Here is a 16,800-nt window from a genome sequence, read left to right as displayed (position 1 = left end):
TTCTTTACTCTATATTGTGTTAATCATGTACTGTGCCTAAGCATGAATGTGTTTCATAAGCCTCACTTTAACTGTGTAAAAAGTGCAATTGTAGTACAGCATTACACACACAAAGCTTAGGAAAAGGGGAAATCTATTTTTTATATGAACCAAGAACTAATGATTGGTAATGTGTTATCTGTAGCTCAAACATTTATTTCCTGTGACCTTACAGGCAGTTTTATAGTTGTGGCATCTTTATTGTCAAAACAGCTATGTGTATTAAGATTAATCCATTTAATTTTTCTAAGTGTATTTACACATTTATTTCTGAATGTAAGAAGGGAGTGACAGTTACTAAATGTGTTAAGAAAGTGGAGTCTGATGGGACATTTAGATTGGTTGGTTGGTTGTTTGGCATTTAATGGTGCAAAGCAAATAGGCTATCTGTGCCGGGACATTTAGAAGACTTAGTTTCTTTTTTACAAATGTTTGACTTAGAAATGTGAACTTTTCTCACTCTAAGACCCAGAAAGGATTCTCTCAAAACTTCATTAAACTGACCACAAACTGGAGCACACTTCATTGTACCAAACATTAAATTCAATGGATTTCCAGGTAAAGCCAGGTCGCAATCACTTTAGACATTGAGTGATTTCTCTAATAAAGATTAAAATAAGTTGTTAAAACAATATTTCAAGCCTCTTGGCTTTATAATGAAAAGCTACTAATCATATATTCAATTCTTCTTATGAAAGAAGGGAATTATAGGTCAGTTATAAAAACTCAGTCAAATCTGGTATAAGAACATTTTGATGTTCCATGTAATTTTACTTGTCATAAAAAAATGCTAAAAACAATTAAATTTTCAAAGATACAACTGAACATTATATGAAATAACAATCAACTTTATTTTAGTTTCCAAATCATTCAGCTGAATCCTTTACAATTTTAATGTACAGTTAAAGATAAAAAAAGCGTTGCCTAAAATGAATGACCACATATTAGCTGAAAATCATGGTTCTAAAATACTCAACAAATCAGGTCACATTCTATAAACTAAATTCATGTTCAATAAAAAAAAATATAAAAGAAAGCAAAAACTTGATACAATTCTTCACATTCACAAACATTAAACTTCTTTATTTCTTACATTACTTTGCAGTCATTTTAAGCATATTATAGTAAATAACAATATCATAACTTTATCTCAATTTTTATGAAAGTATTTGGTAAATATGATAATAAAAAATATAGTTTCCCCCATGCATAAAGCTCAAACCAATATGAAAAGAAAATACATTTGCTTTATCATTTCATCTGATCCATATTATTTTGGGAAAAGCTGTCTTTTTTAAGACTTACACACGTAGTTATAAAGGTTACTTAAGCTTACATTTATAAGTAATTTATAAGTAATCTTATTTATATTCCTTTAAGAATTCTGAATTAACAATTAATCAGGAATTAATAATATCTTGTCACTAACCTTCATTACTTTTACCATAAGTAATAAACTCTAAGTTAAGAATAGCTCATTTAATATGCATGCTGATAAAACAACTACTTTTTTTTAACTTGGCATATCTCAAGGTTTCTTATCAAATTTATTTATCAGTTGGCCTGTAACACAATTTTATTTATATTCCTGATAAAATAGTAATGCTTTATGATAAAAATTTGCTACTGAAAAGAATATAAAACAAACTTAAGTTTTATAGCCTCCTCGTGTACAATGTGAAGACAGTACACACACACACACACTCTTGAAAATAAAAACTGTAGGCACTAGTGAATCTTCATCTGATGTTCTGGCATAAATCATTACAAAATGGTTGAAACTGTTTTCAGTAATAAAAAAAAAAAGATCACAGCATAGTGAATATGTTATCAATTATAATTGATATATAACTTGCATTAAGTATAAGCTCAATCACAAAATGGAGACAATATTTTTTCTAAAGAATTTAATTTCTCTATAAAGATGTTGCATGAGATCAGTCTATTTGTTGTAAATAAAAAAAATTCTGATCCTCATATCAAAAGCACTAAATTATTGGGTAGGTATTCGTTTTTAACTAAAAAAACCATAATACCAATTGCATAATGTATTCATAGAGTACTGCCAATGTAAGCTGTTTCAAAATATAGCCATATAATAATCTTTCTGGTGCATCCTGTTTACAAAGGAGTTTCTAAAACGGAGTATGAAAACAACCTTTACATACAGCAGAACCTGGTAAAAATGTATCATTTATACAAAACATGAGATTTAATTCTCCTGAGCTGCACCATTACCAACCACCTTAAATTATCAAAGTATACTGTTCTTTTTCCTTCTACCTATCTGTTTTCGTTAATACAATATACAAACATATTATTATACTAAAACCATTAAATGAAAGATATATACTATTCTGAAATTAGCCAGTACTAGTAAATGCTTTGTACAGTTCTTAATTAAGTTTGATGAAATAGCTAAATCATATTAACAAAAAACACTGACACTGATTTTCTACAACTTGAATGTAATGAACATTCATCCGGATTTGGTTCCTCAAAATTGAATCAAACTTGACACTTCAGTTTTACTGTGCCAAATAAACTAACATATGTATTTCAAAAGAGAATGGGGTGAAGGTATATGCATACTAAAAAACAAAAACACACATACAAATTGTTATGATACAGACATTTTTTTGAAAGAAATGCGAAAGACTATCTATGACATTTAAAGTGGTTGGTTAACTTGTAAGCATGCCTAAAATGTTGCAAGAATATTAGCCAGCATACCAAATAAACATTCTCAGTTTTCTTGTCTATAATCTATTGAACAAAACATTAAATGGTATACATAGCATCATATTTCAAAGTGAACATTAATGTAATAAAACACAATGATAAAAAACTTGTTATTCATCTTAAAACTTTAAGATTCCTATTATAACCTGCTTATAGTTAATAGGTTTATTCCCTATAGATGTTTGTGCAATTAATCTGCAATCTAAATTAGGAAAACATGAAGTGTATCTCTTCATAAGTCATACTATTTAAAGCACTTCTTCTGCACATATATATATATATATATATATTACAAGGTAGTAGATTTCATTTTCTTACAATAATTATGATCATTTTAAAGAAGGTAATATTAATTACCTGTTGCTCAAACAACATGAATTAACATAAGATATTTTTCTTCACGAATTACGAAAAAAAAATGTTTTTTTTATTACACATAGTAAGCTACATGTATCATTAATAATATGTTTTTTAATATAACTTGAAAATTAGACAAGAGCACTCTTTACATCAGTACCTGTTTAAGTAAAATAACTGACGAAAATGTTGCAAGTCCTTTTTCCTCATAAATGGCATTACAATGTTCATCCCAGTATATACAAATATATATACGAGTCAAAATTAATATCATTTTGAAAATCATATTAGAAACCATTGGCAAGCTAAAATGTCTATCAAAAAAGGCTGTGCAATTGTTACTTTTAATCTTCAAGCTATTTATACCATACTTCAACTTTAATGAAAAATAACAGAAAAACACACACTTTAATGTTAACTATATGTAGATGTTGCTCTGAAAAATGATCACAATCATTTTCTTGAAATTCTTTGTTCATTAAAAAACAGAGTAAAAATAATTAGACTTAACACAACAAAAAAACAAGAACAGGTATATTTATACAACAGCAGTTAATGGCATAGAATAATTCCCTCATCAGAGAAATAAAAACATACCAAACTTTTCAAGATGCCCATTCTTTCATTCCTTTTTTTTAACGTTTATTATAGTACAGACACTACAAATTCATGAAACAATCCATAACCTCTTTAGTTTTTTCAGCAAGCCCAAAACAAAACCTATTATTATATCTGTCCTGTCAAAAGGTATTCTCTTATCTAAGCAGTTATAGCTACTGAAACCTCTCAAGCTGCTACATCTATTAGAAATTTGATTGTGTTTTAGTAAAAAGAAGACTGCTTTCCACAATTCTCTTGATCAGTTTCTCTTTGACTTAGATTCCAGAGTAAGATGTCTACAACAACAATTATGAGTAGATAATTCTGCAAAACTTCCACAAAAGAGATCTCTAGTGCTTGTTTTACATGGAAGTAACAGTAAGATGGTATAAAACCCCTCAAGACTTGCTCACTGGTGACAGCTGAAGACCTTTTGCTAACATTTTTGATTCCAAGTCTCTGTCTTCTTCTTCTTCCCTGTGTAATTAGTATATATATATATATATATTATCAGACTGAGATACAGTTTTACTTATCAAAATTATGTGCAAGGATGCTTTTTTGTTCTTAAGAGATTTATTACTCAATATATTAAAAGTTAGCTTTCCTGATCTGGGGAATCTGTATGTAATATAATGCTGAGGATAGTTATTGTTTGATATTGACCCTAACAAATTACTGAAGCAAAAAATTTTATTCTAATAAAAAATAAATATATAATTATACATTCAACATTAAACTCCCAGTGCAACATTGCTCGTTACAACAGCTAATAGCTTTAAGTACAACAAATACTGTTCAGAATCTTCAGAGATCTATTAACTGACATCATAGTAAAAAACTATTTTATTTACAATCCTTTTGGTAAATTATGTGCTATACACAAAGATTAATGCTATCTTCACAGTGAAATAATTGGTCTTCATTTTCCAAACTGTCAAACATATCAAATGTATACTTAAGATTTAGTTACCAATGAAACAAAAACCTAATAATAGGAAAACTGATACTACCAAATTTTGCTGAATATAAATAACACTGTAGTTAAAAAACAAATCATAAATATGTAGTCACTAGAAAGAAGTGATAAATAAAAACAAAAAACACTAGCTGGTAAATTGATGAAATTTAACTCAAAACTGAAGTGTATATAACACACACACACTTTAAAAAGAGGGAAAATTGATTTTTATAAGTTGAGTGAGTTGACTGACTTGCACATTTACAAAGCAAATAACAAGCAAACTTCCAATCATTCATGAACAGTAAGTTAATTCTGTATGTACTTTTTAATTTCAGTTTAGTAATTATTGAATTATTATTCAACCCTTTTTTATTAAGCTAAACCTTTTTTAGAGGTAACATCACAAAGTATAATACTTTGTGTTAAATAAAATACTTTATGACAGATATACACTTCTAAATGTATAAAATATTTTAAAGTGTAGTCACATGGAACAATGGAAAACTTTCAGAATCTGAAAGAGCTTTGTGTTTGTAAGTGGTAATTAAACTTTTAGTTACTAACAAGGATCTACACTACTAAAAACAACTAAAAGATCATTGTGCTTTGTAATACTAAAGCTATGACAAAGTAAAATTACTGTTTTAAATAATGTCAACCATACAACCTAAGTTCATGGTTATGAAAATCAGACATTTTATTATGAATCACATGACCTGAAATGAAAGGATTTGTCATTCAGCCTATGCTATATATAATTGTTCCATACAGTCTTGTCTCAGTAACTGCTACAAAGTGAGCAAGAGTTCAGTGAACTCCATATTGCTCAGGAATCATAGCTATACTTCACAGAAAACACTTGCAGATTTTACTCACATTCAGAGAAGCAAATGGTAGCCAGCCAGTCAAAGCATTGTTAGCAAAGTGTGGAACCTGTTTCAAACCAATGGTGCAGTTTTCAGACATGGGAAGCCATCAGTCATAAAACAAGCAGACAATTGCTATCTATTGATTTGGGCTCATGGCAACATAGGGTATGGACTTGAAGATTGAATTAGACATTTGCAGATGCACTTGGACATTGTGCCATGTGCAGGTGCTTAGAAATAATGCTGGTCCATATGTTAGATGAAAGGCACAATACAGCTCTTCTGCAGTGGTTCAAATAACACATCAAGTGGATTAACAACATTTGTAACAATACTCTTTTAACAGAGGAGTTACACTTCATTATATGGTCAGATAAGGGGACTTATGCCCAATTGGAAAGAATATTGAATTAGATGCCCTCCATTTTCATATGGAATTGTGACACATATGATCAGAGCAAAAATAAAAACATTGGAACAGTACCATTAATGCTACAGGTTAAAGACCACATATTATGACTATGTGTAAAGGCAAACAATTCATATTGTGGACATCATGAAATCAAGTTGTGGAAACATTTATTCAGAGATTAAAAAAAAGGCATATCCATTTTATTTCGAATTTTTCAAAATTTCATTTTGATGTATATTGATGATTTAGCTACAGTTAATGTTAGGTAGAGAAAATAACAGATAAAACATTGAATTTTATCTTAAAAAAACTTTATACTCATTTAGGAGGTTCTAGATGTTATTCAAATTAAATATGAAAAACTAAGATGAAAATAAGTGTTTTTATTCTTAGCATGAAAATCACTTTCGATGAATTAACAGAAAAAGTCTTAGTAAAATCAGATTTTTTGTGCAAAACAGACTTGTAAAAAACAGAATAATTGGAAACATTAGTTGATTATTTTCATTACATTAATTTATTTAATCATCCAGCTCTAATAACTAGCCAAAGTGATGCCTGTTCATGTTTACCTTGTTTGGATTATACAAGAGTATGGCTTTATAATTGTTTTTTAAGACTCATAATGTAGGTAAGTTAATGTAAAATTACACAAACTATTCTCTATGCTAAAATACTTTTATTTGTGAACTTTTGGTACTTTACTGGAGCATTTATCAGGCAACAGTGTACACTATTACACAAAGAAGGCTACAGTAAGAGGACCGAAAGCTCGCAAATAAAAGTATTTTAAGGTAGAGAAAACTCTGTGTATAATTCTGCATAGTATAGCTTTATATATAAATTAATATACTGCTTACAAGATACAAATATAATCTTTGATATTTAGGGTAAGATTACTTTAATAAAAAAGTTATAGCAAGTTAATATCTACTATTTTTTATTTGCTCAAAAATAATTTTAAATGCTGAATAACTTTCTCATTTTACTGTATTTGTCAAAATTTATTAGACTTAGATTAATAATAGTCTAACATTGTTTAACATAGTTAAGTCATTAATCTTGTGTGCTCGGCTTGGTCAAAGTGCTCATGTAATGCCCTTTTACAGAGTTTCATTCAAAATTAAATATAAAAGTGGAACCTCCTATCTTCTCAATCTGCTGGGAGATAAAATTATTCAATTTACAAGCGAAACTCCACCCATCTACCTCAGCTTTGAAGGATTATATAAAACCATGTGTCCTTATTTGATAGACATGTTTATAAACAACAGAAAGGTTTTTGCTTTTGCAAGGGTGTTATTGTGTTTTTTTTTTTTGCTAGGCTTATGTAGACAGTTTCCTCAGATAAAAGTCAGGCCTAGCACAGTTATGGTTTGCACTCGCAGAGAACATGTGCTTCACTTGTGTTGTTTACGATACATAACTAATGAGCTCCAGCTGTGATTTATAGCTTTGGACAGGAGGATTAGTGCATCAGTGTGTATAAAGTAATAAAACAATAAAAAACAGATATGAAAAGTTTCACTTAAAATTGAAAATATGATGATGATCAAGCAAAAAGAATCATCCAAAGAAGAAAAAAAATGTATTATTCATTTTATTTTATAATTTTCAGATCTTCATTTCACTGTACACTGACGATTTCACAATACTTAGTTTCAACTTAGAGAAAAAATAAAAGATAAAAGTTCATAAAAACTTTTGATATTCATTTAGGATGTTCTAGAGATTATGTAAAAGAAATATTAAACTATAAGGTATTTAGCACTCAGACTGATCCAGTAAGGTTTGTAAACTCACATACAAATCTATATTAAAAAACACAAACTAGTAATGTTTACTACAAGCTTTTCAAATTTTGTGAATAATAATAAACATTACTGTGTATAGCTTAACAGATAGGGGATCGATCCAACAGATCAATGCCATACACGTAGGGTTAATCGTTTTTACACGGACAGGCTACTATTTATTTATGACTAGCTCTAGCTAAAGAGGAAGCACAAGAAAAGTAAAATATAAGTATGGCTGTTGTCATGTGCCTCTTAAACACTACTTACCTAGCATAGCAAGCTTTAAGTTATTTGATTTATTGATTTTTCAGCATGTATGTCTGTCTACAGTTTCTTCTAGCCTGTACTGTAAAATTTAATGTATTAACAATTACATTATGTTCTTTCTAAACGCTCCCATCCATATCAACAACTTTTGCTTTAAAGCTTGTGATGTTTTTATAGTTTTAAAGCTTTTTTATTTTTAAGTTTTTCATATTGATGATGGAATAACAAAAAATTTCACACATGCTGGTAATTAAAAATTTTGTTGGCATTACTGTGACAAATAATTTTTGTAAAACTTGTATATCCATCTTATGAATCATTTTAATTTCTGTAAAGCAGTCACCTAGTATTAAGAGTGTTTTTTCGCATTAAATCTAAGGGCTTATTTTTAACAACAAATTAGTTAAGTTAATTTTACAAGAGAATTTTTGTGAAAATTTGTAGAGAGAGAAACCTATGGAATGATAGTAATTTATTTTCAGTTTGTTAGAGGTTTTGTTTACTATGTTGCATATATTTGATACATTTTCATATACAACAGTTTATTAATAAAAATGTAATTTAATCCTAAACTGTTGTACCAGAAAATGTCTATCACATTAACGAAGAATAGTTGTTTACTTACAGGCTGAATGATCAATAATTTATATTTCAGGTTACATGCATGATCATTAGATGCCTGATTAGAATAAATATTAAATAAAATGAGTGATTGATTTTATCTATAGGTGGTTTTGTGTTGTTATAGATATTAATATTACAAATGTAATAACTCTGCCTGAGAAAAAAATTAATGATCATTTACTCAAATTAGTTTAGAAGTTAGCAACTTAATCATGTACTCACAGTAACTGTTAAATAACATTAATCAGCCTTGAATTAATATTTAACAGAAAACAAGAAAATGGTACTCTTCTAAATACTTGAAAACTTTATCATTTATTTTATACTTTATCTAATCAAAAACACCTTTGGTGTGAAAAAAATAGGTGTGGCCAAAAAAGGATTGAGTGTGCGACTTAAAGGAATTAAATCGAAATTGGCAGCCAAATTGGTAGTTACACTTATAGCATTAATAAGAATTTTACAGCAAATATTTATTCATTAGTTAGCTAGACCTGTCAACAAACAAGATGACATGGCCTCTCACCCATGACTTGTCTCGAAAGGGCTAATAATGTTATTTCATTACAAAATGCAAAACAGAGAGTAAAAGTCAACATAATGACCCTATAGATCAACTTCTGGCAGTTTAATGCCCAATACTTAGATTAAAAAAAAGGGTGAGGTGGAGTTTTATTACTAATGCACTTAACATAGTAGTTGTTGTTTCTTTCATATTACACCAACATATTTATTCAGCCGACAATGTAACTTGTCCAGACCTTTTTTTGCCACCATCTTGTACTGTCACTGATCAAATCCCACATGTTTCAGAGTAAGCTTTGGAGAGCCAAAATGTCTCTTCTGTCAGTTATGTAAGAATTTGGTATCTTCATTAAAATAATTTGTAGCAAAACATATCAGCCAGATGCCACTGATGAACAAATTGTTCAAAAGGAAGTACCAATAACCAGATGAATATGTTGATCTCACACAGTCTCATTCAGAGCAGCTTCTCATGTAATCCTTTAAAATTCACATGAGAGGCTGCTATGAATGAGACTATTCCAGCAGCTACAGCTAACAAGAAATGCTTTGTTTTTCAAAAAAAAACATACATTGGCAACAATAAAAGGGAACAGAAATATCAAAAGAAAAAAACTAGGAAAGCAATTTTGAAAGTTTGCTATTATAATGACCAAAATCTTTTCATCAAACTATTGTTTTATTTTATTTCTGGCAATTTCGCAAGCAACTGTTTAATCCCAGAGTATCAATACTTCTGAAATGTTTTTAATGAATAGAATACTTAGTATAGTGTTTAGCAAGACATTTGATTTCACATATGATGAGATTGTTCCGAGCCTTTCAATGAATGTTCCTAGGGTTTTAAAATTGATCCAAAGTAGCCTCATTAATAATAATGACAAGTGTTCTTTAAGATATGAATACACAAATGAATTACACTTATCGTGTGTGCAAACTGTGTTACAATGAATACATCACAGAAACCTTGAAACACACCTAAAAAGGTATCCCTAGATTATGAAACTGATCCAGTCCATTCAAATTACTTTAAATTTGGGAGGGTGGTATTGACTGTACTTTTTGTATAAAAGAAATGCTAGTAATATACAACACAAAAATTATTTAAACTAACCTCAGTCATTTTTTTTGTACTATTAAAAATTCACTTCAATTTGAAAAGGAGTTTAAAAAGAAATAAGCATTCAGCCATTTTTTCATTAGTATTGACTTATGTACGTGTAATATGAAATGTCCAAATACGCAAATGTAATTTTTGGCCATGTTATTTATCAAATATTGTTCAAGAAATACTTATTTGACGTTTATTTCATGTATTACATAATATATCATCTCATCCTTCTTAATTTTTTACATATTATTGGCACACTATCTTTAATCAATTCACAGTTCTCAACAATAACATTGTATTTTGTCTTCCAGCAAGCACAAAATGCACCTATCCCCATACATCTTGAATATATACCTATTTTTTTTTTCTTATTTAAAAAGGCATTTATGAGTTTCAGTAGAAATTTATCAAACAATCGTAACAGTTATACATATACAGTTGAAACATTTCAGGTAGTCACTAAACACACAAATCAAATTAGTTATATTTTTCAATTCAAGATGCAAAAAATAATTAATCACATAGTCTACTAGATACATTAAAAAGTAAAAGTTTCTCACCTGACTTTAAGTTGGTCTAACATGGCTACCAGTTCATCTCTTTCCTTGACAATTTCTAGCATTTCAGTTAGCATCTTCCCTTCTTCTTCTATTTCAGTGCGATTTTTCTCAGAGTCTTAATGACAAAATTAATAAAATTACATACTTCAATGAAATCATTAAATATAACAACTAAGAAAATATTTAATTGATGCATCCATTAACTTAGTTTTCATAATCTGGCAGAATAAAAACACTCAGTCCAGTTTTCATTATTTGTCATTTGTTCAGCATATAACAACTAAGAAAATATTTAATTGATGCATCCATTAACTTAGTTTTCATAATCTGGCAGAATAAAAACACTCAGTCCAGTTTCATTATTTGTCATTTGTATCAATTCCTGTTTAATAATACAGAAACTCCCTAGATAAGCTTAGAAATAGGTTGTATTTTGGCTAATTTATCCAGTTTAATTTGAATTTTATGGACAAACTTCAAAATAATGTTTAAAAATATTATAATTTTGTCAGTTTTCACCAGGATTAAATTCAGTCACACCAAATGAATGTTGAGCTCAAAATAACTGAAACAAGCTAAAACAAGTCAAATTAGCCGACTGCATGGTCCAGTGAAACTAAATGCCAAAAGGGGGGGGGACCAAGTCTTTTATAATTACTAAACCCAGTAGCATTACATCTCTCTTCAAATATAAATATATATATATACAACAGTTTCAATTTATCTCTGAGAGTTCTAAGACTTAAGAATTAGTATATTAGCCTGTAGACCAACACAGAACAGTTATTCTTCTCTAATCATTCAGAATCAAGTTCATTACCATATATCGATGCTCCTTGTTTAATAAGTGTATGTTGACTCCAAATTATAAAAGACATTAAATGACACAAAAAATTCATTGCTTAGTTATTTCTCTTCCACCTTTTCTTCAACAGCAAATGATATGTTAAAGAAATTGATAGTTTCTCAATAACCAAATGTAGAGTGTTTCAACATTTATTCTGGGGTTGTATACACATATACAATGTCAGTTAAACTTTAAAGTCAAAAGTATCACTTCTCACATTATCAAGTAAAGCCTCAAAATTAAGTAACTGATTTAGTTTACACAATACATAATTAAGCCAACAATCTTTTAAACTATTAAGCAGATTTTTCTTCTTCCAATTTTCAACTGGATTAGCATCAGGACTTTTGGACTGGCCATTTCATAATTTTTACTTCTTTCTTTCCATCTTCTTTTATTCACCAAGACTGTATAATTTTGTTCATTATTCTTATGAAATTCAAAGAGAGCCAGAAAATTGCCTCTTCTACATAGTATCATCAATCCTGACAGTATTTCTCATCGTACAAAAACATGTTATTATAGAACCACATGGTTTTCTGTGTTTACTTAAATTTCTAATGTTCACTTCTTCATATAAAAAACCATTTAGTTTCTAAAAAACTCAAATTTATTTTGTCAGTCCATGGTACTATATTACATTCAATCTTCTCTGTGATCTTCTGCACAGTTCAAATACTCGACTAAGTTCAAACATTAAATGTTCAGCATGTTTAGCACAAAGCCATTTTCTTTCAACTGCCTTCAAATGGTTCAATTACTGAGTCTAACTTCTATATTTCTGCATCCATTTCAAGGGAATTTTTTAATAAATTTGATGATGAAATCCTGTGAATGACATTGCCTCCCAATCTGAACGTTTTTCTCGTACACTCTTTCCTTTCAAATTATCAGTTGCATCAAACCATTTTAATGTTTTTGGAGATGCACCCATCAAAATGCTAACTGCTTGAGCAATCTGTCACTAGGTTTTCACTCATATACATACATACACATACATACACAATATATATATATATATATATAATAAAACAATAATCTGTTCATTTTACACTGCTCAATTCTACCTTCTTTTGATTATTTTGAGGCCCATGAAAACTTGCAGCTTCCACTTCATTGGTTATTCATTGCAACTAACTCACTTGAAACAAGAACATTAGCAATTTCAAGCAGGTGTGAAAAATAAATGTATTGAAACATGTATTAATGGATTCACTGGCTCACTTATTTCACATTTAATGTTACCCAGTTATTGTTGTTAAATTATGTTATAATATTTTAAGATCCAATTTCTTTTTTTACTGTAATTCAACAATAATAAGTAAACATAACACAAAGAAACACTGCTAATGTTTTGTCTGCAGTGGTTCCCATTCTTCAGTTTTTTACTGTAATTACACAATAATAAGTAAATATAACACAGAGAAACACTGCTAATGTTTCATTACAATGGTTCCCATTCTTTCAGGTTTTTTAACTAAAACTTTTTTTTATTATTGAACTCAAGACTTAGATTACTTTATATGAGAGCATACACATATACTAGTATTATTATAGACATATAAATTCTATGAGGTGAAGGTAAACTTACCATTCCTGGCCATTCTTTCTCTAATCTCTTGCTGAAGACGAATGTGTCTGTCTTCTAATTCCAAGTCTTTAGCTCTGGTCAAATGAATAGAATATTTCAACAATAGAATTACAGCAATTATATACAGTCTGATATAGAGAAAGAATTTCTGGTGGTCAAAACAGGCTGTTATAATTTCACTGTGTCTTGTAGTTAAAAGTTACTACTAAATACATTGAAAAATGAAAGTTTGTCAAAATACTACACAAAAACTGCAACTTCGTGCAAAACTAAAATCAAACATGTCCACCTTTTCCTTTTTAATACTTTAGATACCTAAATGACCTCAGTTTGATTATGTTGAAAAACGTTTTTTTTTTTGTACAACCAGCTTTAAAACCTACAACAAATGTAGAAAGAAGCTAGAAGTATTACCTACACTGCTCTCTCAGGAACAGATTCAGTAAACTTTGAAAAAAGATAAGATACTCAGTCAGAGTTTTTGAACTCATTACATCATTTCCTGTTTTATTTTTTGGCATACCATATTTAACCTGACAAGAATGATCCATTTTTTCAACTTTGAAATTAATAAGTTATATATTCACAATTCACCTTTTCTCTATAGCTGACCAATCAGAAAACTAGATTACAATAATTTGGCAATATCTTTATTCCATGTGACAATCACAAAAGCCTCTATCATATGGTAAAGTAAGATGCAAAATTACTAAAACAGTAGATTGGACTCTGCTACAGAAGTAACACATATGACTGAAGTCATTCAGCATATGACCTCAACTAGATTTAGGAGAGTGAAATATTTGATATTCAAATACCACACTGCCAAGGAAGTATCCACTTTATGTTGTTATCTTTATTAAGAAAAAAAATTAAATATGCATTCTGATTTAAAAATACCTTTAAAATGCACTTGTGGATATTATCTGTAAGTTTTAAAAACATTTCTTTAATGTGAAAAGACACTACCCACACAGAAGAAAACCAAAATAGCTCTTTTTTTTGTCATATCATATTTAACACAGATATTTATTGGGTAACTACTATTACATAGATATCACCTTTAATTAAATCCTCTGACTTTACTGATAACTTAACAGACTAAGACTACACTTTACACAAGTTAGAATTTGATTTGGTGGCTTTTTCTGGTTTGTTTACGCACTTGTGTTAGCATTCTGTCCTACAACCCATTCACTTTTTTCATTACTCATTATCTTGCTTCAGGTTGATATTTTCTTTGAATTATCTAACAGATTTCGTCAATTTTTCACCCTTATTTCTATTTTGTTTTCTCTTGTTTGGCAGATGCTCCAGATTTCCATCTTTCTTCACAAAATTTATGTGACTTGATTTAAAATTAAGAAGTTATGACTAGCTTGCCCTTTTTCAGTGTCTGAGAACAAGCAAGATTGTCCACCCTCAACTTTTTATTTCACCCAATTATTAGCTTAAAATGTCTACCTGCATGATCTTTGACAAGCATTCCAACTTATATATAGATTAGTTTACTGTATCTTAGCTACAGTAACCAGGTTTACTTTCGGAGATCTTCAACTTGGTCCAATGCCTTTTAACATTATCACTAACATATCAAGTCTTTCTGTATATGATTTTTGGGGATCTTTCTTTGTGAACACCATATGTTCAATGCAGATTTTATCTTAATTTCTTAGGTTACATTTACTTCAGGATTCTGGAATAATGTTTATGATTGCAGAAGTCCTCTGAGAAAGCACAATGTAGGTAGGGTATATCTTTACATGCCCTTTATGAAATCAGTTTTCCAGTACTGTCCACACTCACTTGAATATGAAAAATGTTTGTGAATCCACTGCATTACTCTTTGGGATGGTTCAACTCAGTAAGAATAGCTGTAAATTTTATGTGGCTTTTGGGTAATGACAGATGATGAAATGGAGACAAGAACAAAAAATTCAATTCTTGACATAACAAGAAAGATATTTTAGGGTTGTAGTACAGCTAACATTCTCTCTGAAATTAATATAAGTTCTAAACTATTATATTTTTAGTAAAATGTGTACATTTGGTTGAATAATCAAGTCTTAAGTGTAGTATGTCTGGAACTTGTTATTTGTGGCCAAGAAAACATCATATTAAGGCAGTAGTTCATTTCCATGAAATAGTTTGTTTTTGAAAATAACAGAAAAACTTTAAAGTTTTCTACTCAGACATGTTTTAATTTTATTTTAAATTATTTGAAGTGGTTCTATACTACATTCAATAGCAATTTTGTTTTGATTTATCCCCCAAACAAACAAACAAAACAACAACAAACCAAAAACAAAATCTGGCTTCAGGAGTGAAGCAGAAGTACTATCTGAGGTTGGAAGTGAGGTACTGTATTTGAATTACAGTTTAATTAAGTAAATAAAATATTCAAACCTGATCAATAATTCTTGTTCCTCTCTCGCTAACTTGTTTTTTTGGTGAACCAGAGAAAACCATTCTGTCATCAGTTCAGTTTCTGACTTCTGCTTACTTTGTGCTAAATTGAAAGTAGCAGTAATCAGCATTAATTAATGGATAAATGATAGTTGTTTAAAAAAACAGCCATGCTGAGTAAAGCTTGAAAGGCATTATCAATGGGTTGAGTATGTCTAGGTAGTTTTGGATGACATTTCAAACTCCTATTCCAGTTCTTCATCAGATCTGCACTAGCAGCTGTAAACATCATCCAAAACTTCCTAAACAGATGCAGTCCATTAGCTACACCTTTGAAGTATACTCTCATCTGCTTAATCCTTTTATCAACCAAGAACTGAATAATGCTGCTTCTATTAGTTATTTTTTCACAGTATAAGCATTCTCACAAAATAATAAATCAAGTTTGTCAAGATAGATGAACAAATTATGAATTAGTTAAAGGTTTATTTCTATGTTCTGACTATGTTCATTTTTTTACGAAATAAAAATATTTTTTAATTAAACCACTCTCCCCAGTCTATGTTTTGTTTAGACTGGAGATGGATGTTTTTAGTTTTCAATGATCTAATAAATCTAAATATTGAGTATCACAAGCTAGGAAGTATTAGAAACACACCAATCCAATAAATAATCTTTATTATTAGATAATAATAAGTAAGATAAAAAATGACTGGTTTACCTACAAAGTTTACTTAGATTAACTTATACATTAAAACAGGCAACAGACTAAAATACCTGTGGCTTCTCCTCGAAGAGATTTTTCAACACTGACACCTTGTTGCTCCAGGTCCCTCTGTTTCACTTCTAGTTCAGCTAGTTGACGTTGTATTTCTTGAGCTGTTCGTAATCGCTTTAACTCTTGTTGTCGCTGAACTCGTTCAATGACTCGAGCTTTACGTTCTTTATCAATGGTTCCCTGCTGGTGAAAAAAAAGAATATTGATACTAAATAACTGAATATTTTACTCTGTTCAACAAGTACTTATGGTAAGGTTGTGGTGATTGGAATTCTAATGTTGTCATGGTCAATAGCCTATATGATTACTTAA

General features: G+C 29.5%; 1 protein-coding gene across 2 annotated transcripts in view; it reads right to left on the bottom strand.

Moving 5' to 3' along the window:
• Positions 1-866: 866 nt before the first annotated feature.
• LOC106459621 overlaps positions 867-16,800 on the bottom strand; it is a 70,565-nt gene continuing 54,631 nt past the window's right edge. The window contains exons 17-21 of one of the 2 annotated variants that reach the window (XM_022386148.1): positions 16,488-16,668; positions 15,711-15,813; positions 13,305-13,378; positions 10,867-10,981; positions 867-4,215 (exon numbers count right to left, since the gene is read on the bottom strand). In XM_022386148.1, coding sequence (XP_022241856.1) covers positions 4,137-4,215; positions 10,867-10,981; positions 13,305-13,378; positions 15,711-15,813; positions 16,488-16,668 — 552 coding nt within the window. In that variant the 3' untranslated portion in view covers positions 867-4,136. Of the gene's footprint in view, positions 4,216-10,866; positions 10,982-13,304; positions 13,379-15,710; positions 15,814-16,487; positions 16,672-16,800 lie in introns of both variants that reach the window. The other variant, XM_022386149.1, reaches the window with a different exon arrangement.

This window comes from Limulus polyphemus, unplaced genomic scaffold (genome assembly GCF_000517525.1).
Source record: "Limulus polyphemus unplaced genomic scaffold, Limulus_polyphemus-2.1.2 Scaffold638, whole genome shotgun sequence".
NCBI classification, from domain to species: domain Eukaryota; kingdom Metazoa; phylum Arthropoda; class Merostomata; order Xiphosura; family Limulidae; genus Limulus; species Limulus polyphemus.
The sequence above is the reverse complement of the archived record's forward strand: the minus strand, read 5'-3'. Positions and strand labels throughout refer to the sequence as shown.